The 19544-nt window shown below is 70.0% G+C and overlaps 4 protein-coding genes across 5 annotated transcripts; 2 read left to right on the top strand and 2 right to left on the bottom strand.

Annotated features, from left to right (window-relative positions):
• The first annotated feature begins 531 nt into the window (after nucleotides 1-531).
• LOC125180865 (transmembrane O-methyltransferase homolog) lies at nucleotides 532-12017 on the top strand. The gene is made up of 5 exons (XM_066990089.1): nucleotides 532-924; nucleotides 1958-2091; nucleotides 10096-10371; nucleotides 11268-11464; nucleotides 11543-12017. Exons 3-5 carry the CDS (start codon nucleotides 10110-10112, stop codon nucleotides 11861-11863), a joined length of 780 nt encoding a protein of 259 aa, XP_066846190.1. The 5' UTR covers nucleotides 532-924; nucleotides 1958-2091; nucleotides 10096-10109; the 3' UTR covers nucleotides 11864-12017.
• Nucleotides 3176-7145, bottom strand: LAMTOR1 (late endosomal/lysosomal adaptor, MAPK and MTOR activator 1). Its single transcript, XM_066990091.1, has 5 exons — nucleotides 6986-7145; nucleotides 6226-6371; nucleotides 4948-5025; nucleotides 4477-4603; nucleotides 3176-3748 (listed from the first exon to the last, which is right to left on the bottom strand). Exons 1-5 carry the CDS (start codon nucleotides 7109-7111, stop codon nucleotides 3656-3658), a joined length of 570 nt encoding a protein of 189 aa, XP_066846192.1. The 5' UTR covers nucleotides 7112-7145; the 3' UTR covers nucleotides 3176-3655.
• Nucleotides 11845-14044, bottom strand: ANAPC15 (anaphase promoting complex subunit 15). 2 transcript variants are annotated; one of them, XM_066990092.1, is made up of 4 exons: nucleotides 13873-14044; nucleotides 12839-12898; nucleotides 12526-12663; nucleotides 11845-11988 (listed from the first exon to the last, which is right to left on the bottom strand). In XM_066990092.1, exons 1-4 carry the CDS (start codon nucleotides 13990-13992, stop codon nucleotides 11845-11847), a joined length of 462 nt encoding a protein of 153 aa, XP_066846193.1. In that variant the 5' UTR covers nucleotides 13993-14044. The 2 variants fall into 2 exon arrangements, with proteins under 2 accessions (XP_066846193.1, XP_066846194.1); XM_066990093.1 differs by lacking the exon at nucleotides 11845-11988 and adding an exon at nucleotides 12012-12283.
• A 1191-nt stretch (nucleotides 14045-15235) lies between these two features.
• On the top strand, nucleotides 15236-17235 carry LOC136789663 (folate receptor gamma-like). Its single transcript, XM_066990090.1, has 4 exons — nucleotides 15236-15373; nucleotides 15533-15721; nucleotides 15828-15963; nucleotides 16819-17235. The coding sequence occupies exons 1-4, from the start codon at nucleotides 15236-15238 to the stop codon at nucleotides 17109-17111; spliced, it is 756 nt and encodes a 251-aa protein (XP_066846191.1). The 3' UTR covers nucleotides 17112-17235.
• The last annotated feature ends 2309 nt before the right edge of the window (nucleotides 17236-19544 follow it).

The following is a 19544-nucleotide window of genomic DNA, read 5'->3' as shown; positions in this document are numbered from 1 at the left end:
ACCCCCCAGGCCCCGCCCACCCCTAGGCCCCGCCCACCCCTCTAGGCCCCGCCCCCTAGGCCCCGCCGCCCCTCACCGCCTCCCCGATTCAAACCGCCGCTCCCGCCCCGCCTCGCGCCGCCATTGGCTGCCGCCGCCGCCGGCGCCGCGTCACGTGGGCGGGCGGCGCGCCGCGGGGATGGGGGAGATCGCAAGTCTCGGAGCGGGGCTAAGGTCTCGCGAGAGTTGCGGGGCGCGCTGCGCGGGAGGGGGGGGTGGGGGCGGTTGCCAGGGAGACGGAGGAGGGCGGGGAGGGGCCGCGGGGAGGGGGCGCGCGTGGGGGGCGCCGGTGGGCACCGGGGGGGGGGGGACGGGGACACGCGTGGGGCCGTGGGGGGACATTTGGGGCACGGGGGGGACATGGGGACATGTGTGAGGTCGTGGGGGGAAGTTTGGGGCACGGGGGGGGACATGGGGACACGCGTGGGGCCGTGGGGGGAACATTTGGGGCACGGGGGGGGGCACGGGGACACGCGTGGGGCCGTGGGGGGAACATTTGGGGCACGGGGGGGACATGGGGACACGCGTGGGGCCATGGGGGGACAAGCTTGGGGCACGGAGACACGCGTGGAGTCATGGGGGGGCTCTTGTGGGGTCCCAAGGGGACATTTGGGGGGTCAGGGGGGGTGAGCTATGAGGGTGCACGGGCTCCAGGCGGGGCGTGGGGACACAGGGCTTGTGGGCTCTGAGGGGGGGGCAAAGGGGCGACCCTCGGGGTGGGGAGCTCCGGGGGGGGCACTGTAGGGTGGGCGTGGGGTGCAGTGACCACCCCCGTGCCCCACAGGTACCGGGCCGGGGTCCCCACAGCCATGCCGTGCCCCCCGCTGCCCCCCGCGCTCACGCCCCCGCTGGACTTCTCCTTCCACCCGCTGTGCTGCCTGGATGGTGGGTGGGGGTACGGGGTACGGGAAGGGGTACGGGTGTGGGAAGGGGTACGGGTACAGGTATTGGGTACAGGGAGGGGTACGGGTACGGGTATAGAGAGGGGTATGGGTACGGGTATGGGTACAGGTACGGGTATGGGCAGGGGTATGGGCGCAGGAAGGGGTATAGGTACAGGTATGGGCAGGGGTACAGACACGTATGGGTGCAGGTATGGGCAGGGGCATGGGTACAGGCATGGGGCATGGGTACAGGTACAGGTATGGGTACAAGTAGGGGTATTTGTATGGGTACAGGTACGGGCAAGGGTACGGGTATAGGTACAGGCAGGGGAAGGGGTATGTGTATGGGTACAGGTACGGGTATGGGTACAGATACAGGTACGGTTAGGGGCAGGGGTATGGGTACAAGCAAGGATACGGGCAGGGGTACAGACAAGTGTATGGGTATAGTTACGGGTATTGGGTACAGGTATGGACATGAGTATGGGCACAGGAAGGGGTAGAGGTACAGGTACGGGCAGGGGTACAGACGGGTATGGGTACAGGCAGTGGAAGGGGTATGCGTATGGGTACAGGTACGGGCAGGGGTACAGGTACAGGTATGGGGTACGGGTACAAATACAGGTACAGGCAGGGGTATGGGCACAGGTACGGGTAGGGGCAGGGGAAGGGGTATGTGTATGGGTACAGGTACAGGCATGGAGTACGGGTACAGGTACAGGTATGGGCAGGGCTACGGGTACGGGTACAGGTAGGGGCAGGGGCAGGGCTACGGGTAGGGGCAGGGGTACAGACAGGGCTATGGGTACTGGTATGGGCAGGGGGCACCCCCTCACCCCCCTCACCCCCCCGAGCTGCAGCCCGTGGGCAGCCCCTCGCCCAGCCGAGTGCTGCGCCTGGCCCACGCGGGGCTGTGCAGCCTGGGGGAGGGGGGGTGGGGGCGTGAGCGGGAAAAAACCTCCCGGCTTCCCCCTTGGGGGGCTGCAGGGACAGACCCCGACCCGTGCCCCCCACCCCTCCCCCCCCCCGGGAAGGTGCTGGCCGCGCTGGAGGGGCTGCAGAGCCCGCACGGGAACGCCGGGTGCCGCCTGGACGGGGCGGACAAGCTGGGGGCCCTGCGCCGCCCCACGCTGCGCGGGAACCCCATGGAGGAGGAGCAGGGCTACAGGTACCTGGGGGGGGGGCGGATAGGGCTGAGGACCCCCCCCCCAAAAAAACCAGCCGTCCCGCTGAGCCCCCCACCTGCAGGCGCTACGTGCTGGCCCTGCCGCCCCGGCTCGGCTCCCCGGCCTTCGGCGCTGTCACCCAGCAGGAGCGCGGCGAGGCGGCCGCATGCAGCCAGCCCAGCACCCAGCACCCAGCCCCAGCACGGCTGTGCCATGAGGTGGGACAAGGTGGGGAGGGGGCACAGGCAGGAACGGGGCCCGCAGCCCCCCCCCCCCCGAGGAGCTCAGCACCGCGGCTGCGCTGGGCTCACTCTGAAACAGGGGGGCAGCACCCAGCCGGCTCCTGACGTCTCCAGAGCCTCACGGCATCCCAGAGCCACCTGCAGGGGTGTGCCATCGCCCCCCCCGTGCCCCCCCCACCCCTCAATACCCCCCTTGTGCCCCCAATACACTTTCTTGCCCCCCTGCAGAGCGGTGGCGACTGCAAGGGCATTTGGACGAGAGCAGCAGCCCCCACCCCAGCAGTGGTGCGGGGACGGCACCCACCAGCCCCGAGCCTTGGTTGGGTGGGGACAGAAAGGGGACAGCAGCTGGGCGGGAGCCCCAGTGGGACTGGTGCTGCCTACTGGGAGCACTGGGCAGGGTGTAGGCGCAGAGCAAACCCCAAAACGGGGGCACAAGGGAAGGGGCCGTCCTCACACGCAGGGGGGCACAGCCACCCCTCCGAGTCGTCACCTCCAGCCACGCGGAGCAGGGGAAGCCTCCCCCCACCCCCAGCCCCGTCTCCAAGGGGGAGACACCAAAATTTTGGGGGTGGAGGGGCTGCCCCCACGCAGAGCCGGCCCCTCCCAAGCGTCCCGCGCCCGCGTGGGGCAGGGCTTCCCCTCCGCGGCTGCGCCACGGGGCTGGCAGGGCACAGCCTCACGCCGGGGGCGAAGGGGAACTGCGGCAGCAGGGCGTGGAGGAGGGAAAAAAAAATATATATATATATATACACAAAGCCCAGCAGGCACAGCAGGGCTCAGCACCGCGCCGCCACGCGCTCGGCTCTCCTGCGGCTCGCAGGGAACAGACAAGGAGGCAGGCCCCGGATGAACGTGTTTATCTACGGTGGCAAAAGAATAATAATTAAAAAAAAAAAACAAAGACCCCCAAACATGTAAAAATGAGGGAAGGGTGCCAGAAGCCACCGGGTCCCGCAGGAGCCCGGCTGCAGCCCACCCTCCCCCCACTGTGGGGGGGGGGAGCGGCCGGGGCCGCGGTGCTGAGCAGCACCAGGACCCCCGCCGTGGGGCCCCCCCGGTGCAACGGGGCTGCGGCGAGACGCAGCCCCCTCCCCGCCGCCCCCCACGCACTCGCACCCAGCGGGGACAAAGCCCTGGGGGCCGCGGCAGTGGCGGCGATCAGTGGGAAACCGGGCGTCTGTACAAGTTCTGTCGAGGCGAGGTGCCGCGGGGAAGGAAATAAAGACAAAAAAGGGGGGGAAAAAACGAAAAAAAAAAAAAACAAACCAAAAAACCAAACCAAAGCCCCAAAGCGGTGAAGCCGTGCTGTCGCGGGGCGGGCTCAGGGGATGCCAAACTGTACAACCAGTTCTTCTTTCGCGTCGACGCGGATCTGTGAGAGCGCGCTGAAGGCGTAGGCGGCTATCCGGGACACCTGGGGGGGGAAGGGGAAAAATAATAATAATAAAAAAAAAAGGAGAAGGAAGCCCCAGCCCCGCCGCCGCCCCAGCAGGAGCCGCCGGGCACGGGGCGGCTCGCAGCGAGCTGCGGGGCTGGCAGCGGCGTCTGCACGGCCGCAGAGCCCCCGGGGAGCGCAGCAAGGCGCCGGTGCCAGCTGGAGGTGTCCCGGAGCCACCAGCCGCGCGGCCACCGGGGGAGCTGGGACCGAGCTTCGTTAGCTGTTGGTGCTAACGAGCCCCGGCACGGCCGCGCTGCTCCGAGCGGGGCTGCAGCCTCAGGGTGCCCAGGGGGCGCGGAGGCCGGGGCCCTGCAGGACGCGGGTGCCTCTCCTCGGAGAAGGGGCGGCCCCGAGAGCTGCGGCAGGACCCGCGCCCCCGCACAGCGCCCACCCGGCTCCTGCTCTCCCCCACCCAAAGGAGGAGGGCTCTGGCGATTTGTGAGGAGCCCGCAGACCTCCGGCAGCTCTTCGGCCAGCCGGGGGCTGCCAGAAGCCTTCCTCCTGCACCGCTCCTTCCTCAACACGCCCCAGCAGCGCGTGCAGAAGGCGGCGGGCCCCCGGCGGCTGCTGGATGTCCTGGGATCAACCCCGTGACCCCGCGCCGTGCTCCGCGGACGGCTCCCACCCGAGGGAGGACAGCGCCCGAGGGCTCCGTGCCGCCCGTCCAGCGCCCGCCAGCGGGGGCTTCCCCACGGCCCCCTCACCTGCTGCAGGTCTGCAAAGGGGACGGGGTCGCTGGCGAGCACTTGGTGGGGCTGGTTGGTCAGCGAGGGCAGCAGCGGGAGCTTCTTCCAGTGCGTCAGGTTGTTGCTCAGCATGGCCAGGCGCGTGCTGCGGGCGGCGAGGGGCTCACACACACATCCCCCCCCACCTCGGCACGCAGATTTGAAGCCCCGCAGTTGATGGCGAGCAGGGCTGGGGTGGGCGCTCGCCCCCCTTCCCTCCCCCGCGGGCACCTTTCAAGGGGGAGCGACCGCATCCAGGCGCCCGCTGCCTGCCCCCAGCCCCCCCTTCGTGGGGGGGCCAGCACGGTTTGGGGCACACGCGGCCGCCGTCCCCAGGACCGGGCTCTGCCGCCCGTCGGCAGCGGCAGCGCCAGGAGGGAGGCGGGGAGCGGTGCTGAGCACCCCGAGGGGCTTCAGCCGCCCCCCCGGGGGCACGGGGCAGGGTCTCACCTGTACTGCCTGGCCCTGTCCATGTACTCGTGCTGCTCCATGCCCTGGGAGTCCGCCGCCGACACGTCGATGATGTTGCTGCGGAGACACGGGACAGCGAGCGCTCGCCCCAAGCCCCCCCAGGTGCCAGCAGCACCCCCAGCACCCCCAGCCCAGGGGACACGGCACGAGGCGAACGGCTCGGGGCCGTTACGGGGCCGAACTCCTGAGCCAGCTGCAGACAGAAGCGCGCCAGGAGCAGCTGCCTGCCCCGAGGGAACGCCAAGGGACGTTTTGCCCACTGCTGGCCCCAGACCACAAGCAGAGCTGGGGCTCCGGGCCCCACGGCAGGGGCTGCCCCTGGATTTCTCTCTGTCCGGGCTGCAAACCCACAGGTAAACGCCAGGAAATAGAGAGATGCTGCGGGGTTTGCTGCTGGCAGCGAGGGTGCACAGCCCTGGCCCCTGAATCAGTGAGGCTGGAGAAGCCCTCTGAGGCAGGAGGGGGGGAGCGGCTGGAGCCTGGCAGGGGGAGGCTCAGGGGAGGCGTTGGGAAGAAATTCTTCCCTCTGAGGGCGCTGAGGCCCTGGCCCAGGCTGCCCAGAGGGGCTGGGGGTGCCCCAGCTCAATGCCAGGCTGGGTGGGGGCTGGGGGCAGCCTGGGCTGGGGGCAGGGGGGTCCTTAGGGCCCCTTCCAACCCAAACCATTTGTTGATCCTCTGCCGATCACCAGGTCCAACCACCCAGCCGGCCGAGTCCCATCACAAGGCCACGTCCCCGCTGCTCCTCAACGCCTCCAGGGATGGGGACGCCCCCACTGCCCCGGGCTGCCCGTCCCAGCGCTTGGGCACCAGAAATTGTTCCTCGTGACCAGTCCAAACCTCCCCTGGCGCAACCTGAGGGCGTTGCCTCGTGTCCTATCACCTGAGATAAGGGACCGGCACCTCCTCACAGCTTCCCAACCCCTCGCCAGCTTCGGAGCCCTTCTCTGGACACGCTGCAGGGCCTCGATGTCCTTCTGGTAGCGAGGGGCCCAAAGCTGAACCCGGCACTCGAGGTGCGGCCTCACCAGAGCAGAGCCCAGGGGGACGAGCACCTCCCTGCTCCTGCTGGCCCCGCTACTCCTGACACAAGCCAGATGCTGTCGGCCCTCTGGGCCACCCGGGCACACTGCCGGCTTGCTTCAGGCGAGCTGACCCCGCAGGATCCCATCGCAGGAGCAGCTCGAGGGGCTCCCCCTCCGCGCTGGGCCCCGTGAGCCGGGCAGCCAAGCCGCAGCAGCGGCGCGGCTCGGGGCTTACATGGCCGTTTTGGCGAGGATGGAGGACAGCATGGCCTGCTCGTCGGTGCGCGCTGACGGCAGGCTGTGGTAGCTCTGCTCCGCTCCATTCAGCGCCTTGTTGGGAGGGCTGGCCGCCGGCTCCAGCAGCCGCTTCGTCTCTTCTTCCTGGGGGGGGTGGGGGAAGGCAAGAACGGGGATCAGCTCCGGCAGCCCGCGGCTCGCGTTTCGCCGTGCCCTGGTCCCGGTGAGGCACCGGCCACGCTCCCTAACACCGATCCTTCGCTTCTCACAGCCAAACGGCAGACGCCGGGCTCCCCACGGGGCTGGAAGGGGGGGGGGGGGTGAAGAGGCTCAGCGCAGAGCAAAGCGCCCCCAGGCCCCCCCCGGCTCCCTGCAGCACCCCGGGCACGGCCGGCGCCTCCCCGGGGGGGGCGGGACCGGGGGCTGCAGCCCCCCCCCCCCCCGACAGGACAGCGGCTCCGGGCCACCGGGGGTGTCCAGAACAAGGGTGGGGGCGGCAAGGCGGTGACGGGGGGTGGGGGACAGGGCCGGGGCGGGGGGGCCCAAAGCCAACCGGGGCGGGGGCGGCGAGCACCAGGGGGGGCACCGGGGGGGGCCCCGCGGCCCGGTTCGGGCCTGACCCCCCCCCACAGGCCCTGACCCACGGGCGGAGCCCCCGGGGCCCGGTGAGGGGCGGGCGGTGGGGCCCGAAGCCGGCCCCCGGCCTCCCCCCCGGTGCCCTCCGGTCCCTTCCCGGTGCCCCCCCGGCCCCCCCGCACCTGGTCGGAGGCCTCGGCCTCGCTGCTGTAGCAGCAGCCCATGGCGAGCCGCAGCAGGCCCCGCCCGCCCGCGCCCCGCCCGCCGCCGCCACTGCCGCCGCCGCTTCCGGTCCCGTGACCCAGCATTCCGCCCCGCCGTCACGTGGGCCGGGCAGAGCCAATGGGGAGAGGGGAATTGGAAGCCCCTCCCCTCCCCGCCGAGACTCGGGGCGGTGCCGTCACGTGAGGGGGAGCCAATCAGAGAGCGGGAGGTGGAGCCGCCCCCACCGGCTGGGGGGGGGAGGGGGCGTGAGGGCTCGGTCACGTGGCGGCGGGGGTGGGGGCGGGGCTTCGTGAGGGGGGAGCGCGGGGGGGCGGGGCTACCGGGCTCCCAGTGCTCCCAGTGCCCCCAGTGCTCCCATCCCAGTGCTCCCAGTGCTCCCAGTGACCCCATCCCAGTGCTCCCAGTGCCCCCATTGCTCCCAGCTCTCCCTTTGCCCCAGTACTCCCAGTTACCCCATTGCCCCCAGTTCTCTCAATGCCCCCAGTGTTCCCAGTATCCCCAGCTCCCCCAGTGCCCCCCACTGCTCCCAGTGCCCCCAGTATCCCCAGTGCCCCCAGTATCCCCAGTGCCCCTGGTGCCCCCAGTTGTCTCAATGCCCCCAGTGTCCCCAGTGCTCCCAGTAACCCCCAGTGCCCCCATCCCAGCGCTCCCAGTATCCCCAGTAACCCCAGCTGTCCCCAGTATCCCCAGTGCCCCCAGTTCCCCCAGCGCTCCCAGCACTCCCAGTGCCCCCAGTATCCCCAGCTGCCCACAGTATCCTCAGTTACCCCGGTGTCCCCAGTGCTCCCAGTAACCCCCAGTGACCCCAGCACTCCCAGCGCCCCCAGCAACCCCAGTAACACCCAGTGCCCTCCATTGCTCCCTGTACCACCAGTACTCCCAGTATCCCCAGTTCCCCCACTCCCCCCCCGGGGACAGGGAGCCCCCGACGCCCCCCAGGGACAGGGAGCGCGCTGCGGGGCTGCCCCAGCCCTGCCCCCCGTCGGGCCCAGTCCTCGGGGCCCCCCCAACTCTCCGAGCCCCCCAACCCTCTGAGCCCCCCCAACTCTCTGAGCCCCCCAACCCTCTGAGCCCCCCAAACCCTCTGAGCCCCCCCAACTCTCTGAGCCCCCCAACCCTCTGAGCCCCCCAAACCCTCTGAGCCCCCCCAACTCTCTGAGCCCCCCAACCCTCTGAGCCCCCCAAACCCTCTGAGCCCCCCCAACTCTCTGAGCCCCCCAAACCCTCTGAGCCCCCCCAGCCTCCCCCAAGGCCCCCCCGTGGCCAGGTCCTGCTCGGCGCGGGGCTGTGGGGAGCGCCGGGTGCCCCCCAGCCTGGGGGTCCTGCCCGCCCTGACGTGGGGGTAGGGGCTGGGCTGCTGCCCCGCGTTTTGGGGTTAAACAGCCCCAGTTTGGGGCAGGGCGCGTCCGGGAGAGGTGGGCGCAGACACCCTGGGCACCAGAGGCCCTGCAGGGACCCGGGGGCAGGTGGAACCACGAGGCGACGTCCGGCTGTCCGGCTGTCCGACCCCACAGACCCACACATCCAGCGTCCACCCCAAAATCCAGCGTCCATCCCCCAAAATCCAGCGTCCCTCCCCAAAATCCAGCGTCCACCCCCAAAACCCAGCATCCATCCCCCAAAACCCAGCATCCACCCCCAAAACCCAGCGTCCACCCCCAAAATCCAACATCCGTCCCCAAAATCCAGCGTCCACCCCCAAAACCTAGCATCCACCCCCAAAACCCAGCGTCCATCCCCCAAATCCTGCATCCAACCCCAAAACCCAGCGTCCACCCCGTGCCTCCAGCACCTCCCCCAGCTCCGGTACCGGTGCCCCAGCTCCGGAACCGGGATCCCAGTCCCGGCACCCGTCCCGCAGCCCCCGGAGCAGCCCCCCCGGCTCGCCCCCGTCCCGTAACCGTAACCCATCCCGTAACCCCGTCCTGTAACCCATCCGTGCTGGGCCCGGTAACCGGAGCCGGTGCCAGCCGCGGCGAGGCGACGCCGCCACTATCAATAATTGAGTGGGGAGCAGCGCCCGGCGGGGGGCTGGGGGCTGGGGGCTCGGGGCCGCGCAGCTCTGAGCGCCGGGAGAGGTGGGAGCCCCCCGCTGCGGGCAGCGAGCCCCCCGAGAGCCCCCGAGTTGGGGACAGGGGGCGGGGGGCATGGAGGGGGCTGGGGGGTGTGGGGGTGGGGCTGTGGGAGCCCCCGAGGGACCCCGAGTTGGGTACAGGGGGTTGGGGGTGAGGGGCAGGGGGCTGGGGGGTGCATGGAGGGGGTTGTGGGGTCCTGGGTTGGGGCTGTGGGGGCCCCCAAGTTGGGGACAGGGAGCAGGGGGCATGGAGGGGGCTGGGGGGTGTGGGGTTGGGGCTGTGGGAGCCCCCCGAGAGCCCCTGAGTTGGGTACAGAGGGTGGGGGGCTTGGGGGGTGCATGGAGGGGGTTGGGGGGTGCAGGTTTGGGGCTGTGGGAGCCCACAAGAGACCCCGAGTTGGGTACAGGGGGTGGGGGGCATAGGGGGGTCTGTGGGGTGCAGGGTTGTGGTTGTGGGGTGCATGGAGGGGCTTGTGGGGGGCTGCATGTTGCAGGGTATGGGGTGCGGGATGTGGGGTGCAGGTTTTGGGGTGCAGGGGTCAGCAGAGCCGGTGTGTGTGCATGTCCGTCTGTCTGTGTCCGTCCGTCTGTCCACGCAGCCATGTCGGGCCTGCTGGGAGGGGGGGGCCGCACGTTGCAGGGAGCGGGGTGCGCATTGTGGGGCGCTGGTTTTGGGGCGCAGGTTTTTGGGGCGCAGGGGTCATCAGAGCCGGTGTGTGCGTGTGCGTGTCCGTCTGTCCGTGTCCGTCCGTCTGCCCATGCCCCCCCGGGGCATTCCCATGCCCCCCGCAGCAGGCAGCACCCCCGGGGCGCAGAACCCTCCCTGCCCCGCTCCCCCCCTCCACCACCCCCTTGGGACCCCCCCCCCCCACCTCGGGGCACCCCGGGGCACAGCCTGGCCCCGCGACCCGCCCCCCCCACTCTCCCCACGTGTCTCCCGGGGGGGGGGGAGGGGGGAGGTGGGCGAGGGCTGATGGCCGTGCCCCTCGCCAGGCGCCCGCCCCGCCATGGTGCCCCTGGCCGTGGCGCTGGCCTTCCTGCCGCTGCTGCTGACGCTGCTGCTGCGCTGCCGCCACTACCTGCTGCTGCTGCTGCGCGCCGTGCTGCTGCCCTGGCTGCGCGACCGCCTCGGCGGCGCGTCCCGCGAGCAGCGCGCCTTCCGCTACCTGCTGGCCCACGCCGTCCCCGGCGACCCGCGCCACATCCTCAGCACCTTCGACCAGTGGAGCTACCGCCGCGAGCACCTCAGCTGCGTGGGGCCAGACAAAGGTGAGGGCGAGCGCGCGCGGGGAGCACGGCACGGCCACGGCGCCGTCGGCACGGCCACGGCATGGCTGGCGTGGCTTCGGCACCCCCGGCACAACCACGTCGGTGCCAGCAGGGCTGGGGCGCTGCGGGCAAAGCCACGGTGCTGCGAGCGCAGCCAGGGCACTGTGTCAGAGCCACAGCACGTTTGGCACAGCCGTGGCACTTTCGGCACTGCCACGGTGCTATTGCAAAGCCGTGGCGATGTTGGCACAGCCATGGCACTGCCAGCACAGCCATGGCACCATTTCAAAGCCACAGCACATCTGGCACAGCCGTGGCACTGTTGGCACAACTACCGTGCTACTGCAAAGCCACGGCACTGTGGCACAGCCACGGCACTGCCGGCACAACCAGGGCAGTATTTCAGAGCCATGGCACGTTCAGCACAGCCACAGTGCTATTGCAAAGCCGTGGCACCACCACCACAGCCATGGCACTATTTCAAAGCCACAGCACATTTGGCACGGCTGTGGCACTTTCGGCACAGCCACGGTGCTATTGCAAAGCCGTGGCACTGCCAGCACAACCATGGCACTATTTCAAAGCCATGGCACTGCCGGCGCAGCTGTGGCACTATTTCAGAGCCACAGCACGTTTGGCACAGCCACAGTGCTACTGCAAAGCCATGGCACTGCCAGCACAGCCATGGCGCTATTTCAAAGCCACGGCACGTTTGGCACAGCCGTGGCACTGCTGGCACAGCCACGGTGCTATTTCAAAGCCACGGCATGTTTGGCACAGTCGTGGCGCTTTCAGCACAGCCACGGCGCTATTGCGAAGCCGTGGCAGCGCCGGCACAGCTGCGGCGAGCCCCCCCCCCGCAGCCCGCGGGGGCGCTGAGGGCTGCGCCGCGGCAGGGAAGCTGGTGGAGCGGCTGCTGCGCGAGCGGGCGCCGCGGGCCGTGCTGGAGCTGGGTACCTACTGCGGCTACGGCGCCGTGCTGATGGCCGCGGCGCTGCCCCCCGGCGCCCGCCTCTACACCGTGGAGCCCGACCCCCGGCACGCCGCCGTGGCCGAGAAGGTGATCCGCCTGGCGGGCTTCGACGAGCAGAAGGTGAGCGGCGGGGTGGGGAGAGCCCCCCCCGCGCCCCGGGGGGGCTGGCGCAGAAGCTGAGGTTCCCCCCCCCGGCAGGTGGAGCTGATCGTGGGCCCCTCGGCGGAGGTGATCCCGCGGCTGCGGGAGCGGCACGGGCTGCCGAAAGCCGACTTCGTCTTCATGGACCACGGGAAGCGCTGCTACCTGCGGGACCTGCAGCTGCTGGAGGAGCACGGGCTGCTGGCCGAGGGAGCCACCGTGCTGGCCGACAACGTCGTCTTCCCCGGGGCGCCGCGCTTCCTGCGGTACGCCAAGAGCTGCGGCAGGTACCGCTGCCGGGTGCACCGCGCCAGCCTCGAGTACTGCCGCGCCATCCCCGACGGCGTCGCCGAGCTCTGCTACACCGGCGCGCGCTGAGCCGGCACCGAGGAGGGCCCGCGGGAGAGCCCGAAGCACCGTGGGGCCGCGGTCAGAGCGGGAGCCTGGGCAGGAAGGGTTGCGCCCGGGGCCGCAAGCACCTGAACAAGATTTGGGTCTGTTTCCTTAAAAAAAACAACCCAAAAAGTGTTTATTACAAAAGTGCTACGTCGCTGTCGTGCCCCCGCCCTGCCGCGAGCAGCGCCGCGTGCCCCCCGGTGCCACCAGCGTCCCCAGCCCCAGCGGGCGGCTCCGTGCCCGGCCCCCTGCGGGACGCAGCCACAGCAGGAGCAGCCCCCGGCCCCCGGGGCCCTCCCGGCGCCAGGGCAGGAGCCCCCCCAGTCTCTCCGGTTGGGTCAGGACGCAGCAATTTCAGATCATCCACTGGTCTTGATCCTGCTCGGCCCCCTCCATGTCCACCTGGGGAGGGAAGGGAAAGGTCGGAGACGTGGGGCACAGCGCGGCAGGGACTGGGGGCAGGGCAGGGACCCGGGCAGCTGCTCCCTGGGAAGAAATCCTTCCTGTGAGGGCGCTGAGGGCCTGGCCCAGGCTGCCCAGAGGAGCTGGGGGCGCCCCAGCCCTGGCGGTGGCCAAGGCCAGGCTGGGGGGGGCTGGGGGCTTTGACCATGGGGGGGCATTGGGCGGGCGTTAGGGCCGCTCACCTCGTTGATCTCCCCGTCGTCGGGGGACTCGTTGTAGTCATTCATCTCATCCATATCCTGCATGTCCTCGTCATCCTCTGAGTCCTCCTCGCTGTCCTCGTCGTCCTCATCGTCCTCCTCCTCCTCCTCGTCGTAGTGCTGCGGGCGTCGGGGCGGTCAGGGCGCTGCGGTGCCACGTCCCGTCACACGCACCCCGCGTCCCGCAGCCCCCCGCCCAGCCCAGCCCCCACCACGGTCACCCCGAGCCCACCCCAGGCTCCCGCCACCCTCCCCTCGCTGGGTGACAACGGCCCCGCGGCGCGGCCGCGCCCACCTCGGAGGCCGGCTTCCCGATGGGCACCAGGTTGTTGTCCTTCTCCGCGATGCTCTGCAGCTAACGAGGGGGAAAAGGGGGGGGGGGTCAGCATGAGGGAGGGACACCCCCACTATGAAACACGCGCAAGGCAGGCCGTCCCCACAGCCCCTGTCCCCAGCCAGGACCCCAGCAAGGAGCCTGCCCTGTCCCCAGCCAGAGGGACCCAGGAGGTGACAGGGCAGCTGGGGACAGCTCACGGCTGCCACAGGAGGCATGAGGCCGTTGGGGACGTGTCCGCTGGACGCAGTGCTCAGCCCAGCACAGGGGGACTGGGATGGCCAGGGGCACCCCCGTGCCCTGCTGGCATCCGAGGGCTGAAGTTTTCCTGTCCCTAACGAGGCCTCTGCTCAGCAGGACCGGCACAGCTGCTGGGGATAATGAGAGCTCAATTAAAACACCCAGCACCTTGGAGCCAGAGGGACTCTGAACATCTCCCAGGTGCTTTGCCTTTTTTTTTATACACTGACTAAAGTGATTTAATTTGATTAGGAGAACTTAATCACCGAGCCGCTTGCTTCGCTTTAATCAATTTAATGGCAGCTCTCCCCTTATTCCCACGGGCTGTGGCACCGCACTGACAGCGCGGAGCAGTCGCAGGCCACCGGCAGGAGTCGCCACCTGTCCTCTGGGGGGTTTAATTAACTACAAGGCAGCCCTGGTTCTAAACTGCTCTGCCACACACGCAGGCCCCTGGGGCAGCTCGCGGGTCCCGGAGCCGCTCGCCCAGCCTCACGTCCCGGCGGCTGCCGGAGACCCCGCGGAGGAGCCCCCAGCCCCTCTCCGGGCAGCCTGTGCCAGGGCTCCGGCACCCGCCCGGCACAGCAGCGCTGCCTGGGGCCCAGAGGGCACCTCCCGGCCTCCAGGCTGGGCCCGGGGCCTCTGCTCCTGGCCCTGGGCACCCCCGGCGAGAGCCCGGCCCCGGCCTCTGCGCAGCTCCCCGCAGGCCCCGGCAGCCGCGGGGGAGCTCCCCCGGAGCCTCCCGAGCCCCGCACCCAGGCCTGGTGCTGCTGCTCCTGCTGCTGCAGCTCCCCCTCGTCCCCGCACGGCCGGTCCAGGTTGAACCACAGCGGCTCCGTCAGGCGCGGCAGCAGCGAGGGGAACAGCGTCGACATGGCGCCGCCCTCCCAGCGGCCGGCCCGGAAGTGCCGCCCCGACCCGGAAGCACTTGGGGGGGAAGAGGAGAAGGGGGAGGGGGTGCAGAGCCCGCCCTGGTACTGAGCATGCGCAGAGCGCCGCGCGCCATCGCGCAGCGGACGGGTGAGCGCCGCGAGGCCACGCCCACGGGACGCGGAGGGGGGGTAGAAGGGGGTGAGGGGGCGTGGCCTGTGCGCAGGGGGGCGTGGTCTGCATGCAGGGGGCGTGGTCTGGACACGGGAGGGGCGTGGCCGAGCCGTGATTGACAGCTGGGGCGCAGGGACCCGCGGGGCGGGGGGGGCCGTGCCCACGGGTGTCCGCGACCCACGGGGGGGGGGGGGAGGGGGCTGTGGGGGGCTGCGGGGACCTCTGGGGGCATCTGACAGCACCCTGGGGGGGCCGGGGGGCGGCGGGGACCCCCCCACGCACCGGGACCCCCCACACACACCGGGACATCCCCCCCCCCCCCGCAGCAGGACCCCCCCATGCACCGGGACCCCCCCAGGCACTGGGCCCCCCCCACACATCAGGACCCCCCCACACACCGGGACCCCCCCCTCAGGGCTCTCGGGAGCCCCCCATGCACGAGGACCCCCCGGGCACCCTGAACCCCCACGCACCGGGACCCCCCCGGGGCTCTTGGGACCCCCCCCCCCCCCCCCGCACCGGGACCCCCCCATGCACCAGGACTCCAGTGGGGCCCTTGGGACCCCCCCCCCAAGACCCCCCCAGGCACCAGGACCCCCCCGGGCACTGGGATGCCCGCACGTACCGGGCCCCCCACACACACACCGGGACCCCCCCATGCACCGGGACCCCCCCGGGGGCCCTCAGGACCCCCCCAGGGCTCCCCCCTGCCCCACCGCCAGCCGCAGGGACCTGCGTGACACCGCCACGCACCGGCGGGGCCACGGGGTCACCGGGGTCACGGCACGGCCCGGGGGTGAGGGGGGTCACGGGGGGGGCCGGCGGGGGCCAGATCCTGCCCCCCCCGCCCCGCTGCCCCCGTGCCCGACCCACGACCGGCGGCCAAGGGTTGCGCCGCGCCGTGCCCGGTGCCACCGCCGCGCACCCGGGGCGCCGCCACGTGCGGCTCGGGGACTTTGTCCCCGCACCGGCACTGCTGGGACGGGGACGGGGACACCGTCCCGCTGCCGTCCCCGCGTCTCCCCAGGGACATCGTCCCGCCGGTGTCCCCGCGTCCCCCCCCCCTGCAGGGCGATGGCGGCCCCCTGGGCCCCGCTGGCGCTGCTGGCACTGCTGGCACTGGCGTCGGCGCGGGACTCGCTGCTCAACGTCTGCATGGACGCCACGCACCACAAGAGCAGCCCCGGCCCCGAGGGGCTGCTCTACGGGCAGGTGAGCTCAGCGCCGCCGCTCAGCACCACCCCCGGGCCCCCCTTGGTCCCCTCCCCGGACCCCCTGGGTGCAATCCCAGGGGGGTGCTGAGCGCCCGGCACCCCCCCCCCCCCACCCGCCCGCCGTCCCCCGGCGGTGCTGAGCGCCCCCGCCCCGCAGTGCGCGCTGTGGAAGGACAACGCGTGCTGCACGGCCAACACCAGCGAGGAGGCCCACCGCGACCAGTCCTACCTCTACGGCTTCAACTGGGACCACTGCGGCGCCATGCCCGCCCGCTGCAAGCGCCACTTCATCCAGGACACCTGCCTCTACGAGTGCTCGCCCAACCTGGGGCCCTGGATCGACCAGGTGGGGGGGGCGGATTTTGGGGGGAGGGGGGATTTGGGGAGGGGGATTTGGGGAGGGGGGATCTGGGGGGGTCTCGGGGTCGGCGTGCCAGCCCCCGGCCCCGCAGGCGGACTCGAGCTGGCGCCGGGAGCGCATCCTGCACGTGCCGCTGTGCCGCGAGGACTGCGAGCAGTGGTGGGAGGACTGCCAGGACGCCCTCACCTGCAAGGTCAACTGGCACAAGGGCTGGAACTGGACCACAGGTCAGCGGGGGGACCCCCCGACCCCCCCCCAGAACCCCCCCCAGGTCGGGGTGCTGGGGTCCGGACCTCCCCCCCCCCAGCACACGGGGGTCTGCCCTTAGCCCCACGGGTCAGGTCCGTGCGTCCTCCCGGGGGTTGTGAGTGGGGCTGGGGGTCCCCGTGGGGTTGGGGTCCCCGTGGGGGTGGGGGTCCCTGTGGGTTTGGGGGCCCTGTGGGGCTGGGGTCCCCTTGGGGCTGGGGATCTCTGTGGGGCTGGGGTCCCTGTGGCGCTGGGGGTCCCTGAGGGGGCTGGGGGTCCCCATGGGGTTGGGGGTCCCCGTGGGGCTGGGGTCCCTGTGGGGCTGGGGTCTCTTTGGGGCTGGGGGTCCCTGTATGGCTGGGGGTCCTTGTGGGGCTGGGGGTCCCCGTGGGGCTGGGGGTCCCCATGGGGTTGGGGTCCCCATATGGCTGGGGGTCCCCTTGGGGCTGGGGGTTCCTGTGGGCTTGGGGGTCCCTGTGGGGCTGGGGGTCCCTGAGGGGGCAGGGGCTCCCCATGGGGTTGGGGTCCCCATATGGCTGGGGGCCCTGTGGGGCTGGGGATCTCTGTGGGGTTGGGGTCCCTGTGGAGCTGGGGGTCCCCATGAGGTTCGAGGTCCCCATGAGGTTTGGGGTCCCCTATGGCTGGAGGTCCCTGTGGGGCTGGGGGTCCCTGTGGGGCTTGGGAGGGGGGGGGAGGCAGAGGGGGGCAGCGGCAGCCTGTTCCCCCCCCCACACCCATCCCCAGGGGCGCTCCCAGCAGCACCCCGGCAGCGCTGCCTCCTGCACCCCCTGACCCCAAATCCCCCCCCGAACCCCTCTCGTACCGCCCCCCCCCAGGCACCAACCAGTGCCCGCGGGGCGCCATGTGCCAGAAGTTCAAGTACGTCTTCCCCACGGCGGCCGACCTGTGCGAGAAGGTCTGGTCCAACTCCTACAAGTACACGGCCGAGCGGCGCGGCGGCGGGCGCTGCATCCAGATGTGGTTCGACCCCGCGCAGGGCAACCCCAACGCCGAGGTGGCGCGCTTCTACGCCGCCCGCGCCCCCCGCCCCGCGCCCCCCGCCCCGCCGCTGCTGCCCCTGCTGCTGCCCCTCGGCCTGCTGGCCGCCCCCCCCTCGGCCTGGCCGTGACCCCGAACGGGCGCCGCTGGGGGGGCGCCGCCGCGGGATGTCCCCAAAGCTGCTGGTGTCTGGGTGTCCCCCCCCCGCCCCCCAAAACTGGGCGGGGGGGGAAATAATAAAGGCTGCGCCCCAGTGGGGTTTTGTTGGGGTTTGCGGGGATGGGGAGGGGGTGATGTCTGTCTGGGGGGGGTGGGGGAGGGTTGTGGGGGTGTCCCCCCCCCCCCCCCGTGTGTCCAGGAGCTGTGGGGTCACTGGGGCCCGGTGCCAGCTCTGCCGGCCCCATGGGGCTGCCGTGGGCGGGGGGCACGGGGGGCACGGGGGGCACAGGCGCTTGCTCTTCCCATGCGCCCCGTGGGCTCAGGGTGCCCCACGTCCCCAGCGTCACACCCCACGTCCCAGTGTCACCACCACGTCCCCCAGTGTCACACCCCATGTCCCCATGTACCCCCCACATCCCCATGCCACCCCCACATCCCCCAGCATCACCCCATGTCCCCATGTCCCCCCCATGTCCCCATGTCACCCCCACGTCCCCATGTCACCTCCACGTCCCCCCATGTCCCTCCCCACATCCCCCAGTGTCACCCTGTGTCCCCACGTCCCCCCCATGTCCCCAATGTCACTCCCCATGTCCCACCCCTTGTCCCCATGTCACACCCCATGTCCCCGTGTCACCCCCACGTCCCCAATATCACTCCCCATGTCACTCCCCAAGTCCCCAATGTCACCCCCACGTCCCCCCATGTCACTCCCTACGTCCCTCAGTGTCACACCCCGTGTCCCCACGTCACCCCCATGTCCCCCCCATGTCCCCAGTGTCACCCCCGTGTCCCACCCGTGCCTTCCGACCCCGGGGGTGTTTCCCTGGGGTGCCCCGCTTTGGCCCGGGGGGGCCCCACGGGGCGCTCCCCCCATGCCGGGGGGTGGGGGCCGATCCTGCCCCCCCCACGAGGCGGTGGCAGCAGCACGCGGGGCCCCCAGCCCCACGGGGCGGGCAGGGCCGAGCCGTGCTGAACCGTGCCGGGCTGCGCTGTGCCGAGCCGTGCCAAGCCATGCCGAGCCGTGCCAAGCCATCCTGCACGGTGCTGTGCTGTGCCGTGCCGGACCGTGCTGAGCTGAGCAGTGCTGAACCATGGTGAACCATGCCGAACCGTGCTGAACTGTGCCAAACAGTTCTGAACCGTGCTGAACCGTGCTAAACTGTTCTGAACCGTGCTAAACTGTGCCGAACTGTGCCGAGCCATCCTGCATGGTGCTGTGCTGTGCCGGACTGTGCTGTGCTGAGCAGTGATGAACTGCAGTGAACCATGCCGAACCGTGCTGAACTGTGCCAAACAGTTCTGAATCATCCTGAACCGTGCTAAACTGTTCTGAACCACGCTGAACTATGCTGAACCGTGCTGAGCCATCCTGCACGGTGCTGTGCCGTGCTGGACCGTGCTGTGCTGAGCGGTGCTGAACGGCGGTGAACCATGCTGAACCATGCCGAACCATGCTAAACAGTTCTGAACCGTGCTAAACTGTTCTGAACCATGCTGAACTGTGCCAAACCGTGCCAAACCGTGCCGAGTCATCCTGCATGGTACTGCGCCGTGGTGGACCGTGCTGTGCTGAGCGGTGCTGAACTGTGGTGAACCGTGCTGAACCATGCTAAACAGTTCTGAACTGTGCCGAACCATGCCGAAACGTGCCAAACTGTTCTGAACCGTGCTAAACTGTTCTGAATCGTTCTTAACCATGCTGAACTGTGCCGAACCGTGCCAAACTGTGCTAAACAGTTCTGAACCATGCTGAACCGTGCTAAACTGTTCTGAATTTTTCTGAACCATGCCGAACCACGTTAAACTGTGCCAAACTGTCCTGAACCGCGCTGAACCATGCTAAACTGTTCTGAATCGTTCTAAACCGTGCTGAACTGTGCCAAACCATGCCGAACCATGTTCCTAAACTGTTCTGAATCGTTCTGAATGGTGCTGAACAGTGCTGAACAGTGCTGAACCGTGCTAAACAGCTCAGAGTCGTTCTGAACCATGCTGAACCGTGCCAAACCATGCCAAACCGTGCTAAACTCTTCTGAACTGTGCCGAACCGTGCTAAACTGTTCTGAATCGCTCTGAACCGTGCCAAACCGTGCCGAACCGTGCCAAACCACGCCGAACTGTGCTAAATTCTTCTGAACTGTGCTAAACAGTTCTGAATCGTTCTGAACCGTGCCGAACTGTGCCGAACCGTGCTAAACGGTTCTGAATCGCTCTGAACCGTGCCAAACCGTGCCGAACCGTGCTAAACGGTTCTGAATCGCTCTGAACCGTGCCGAACTGTGCTGAACCGTGCTAAACGGTTCTGAATCGCTCTGAACCGCGCCGAACTGTGCCGAACCGTGCCGAACCGTGCTAAACGGTTCTGAATCGCTCTGAACCGTGCCGAACTGTGCCGAACCGT

This window comes from Anser cygnoides, chromosome 1 (genome assembly GCF_040182565.1).
Source record: "Anser cygnoides isolate HZ-2024a breed goose chromosome 1, Taihu_goose_T2T_genome, whole genome shotgun sequence".
Lineage (NCBI taxonomy): Eukaryota > Metazoa > Chordata > Aves > Anseriformes > Anatidae > Anser > Anser cygnoides.
The sequence above is the reverse complement of the archived record's forward strand: the minus strand, read 5'-3'. Positions and strand labels throughout refer to the sequence as shown.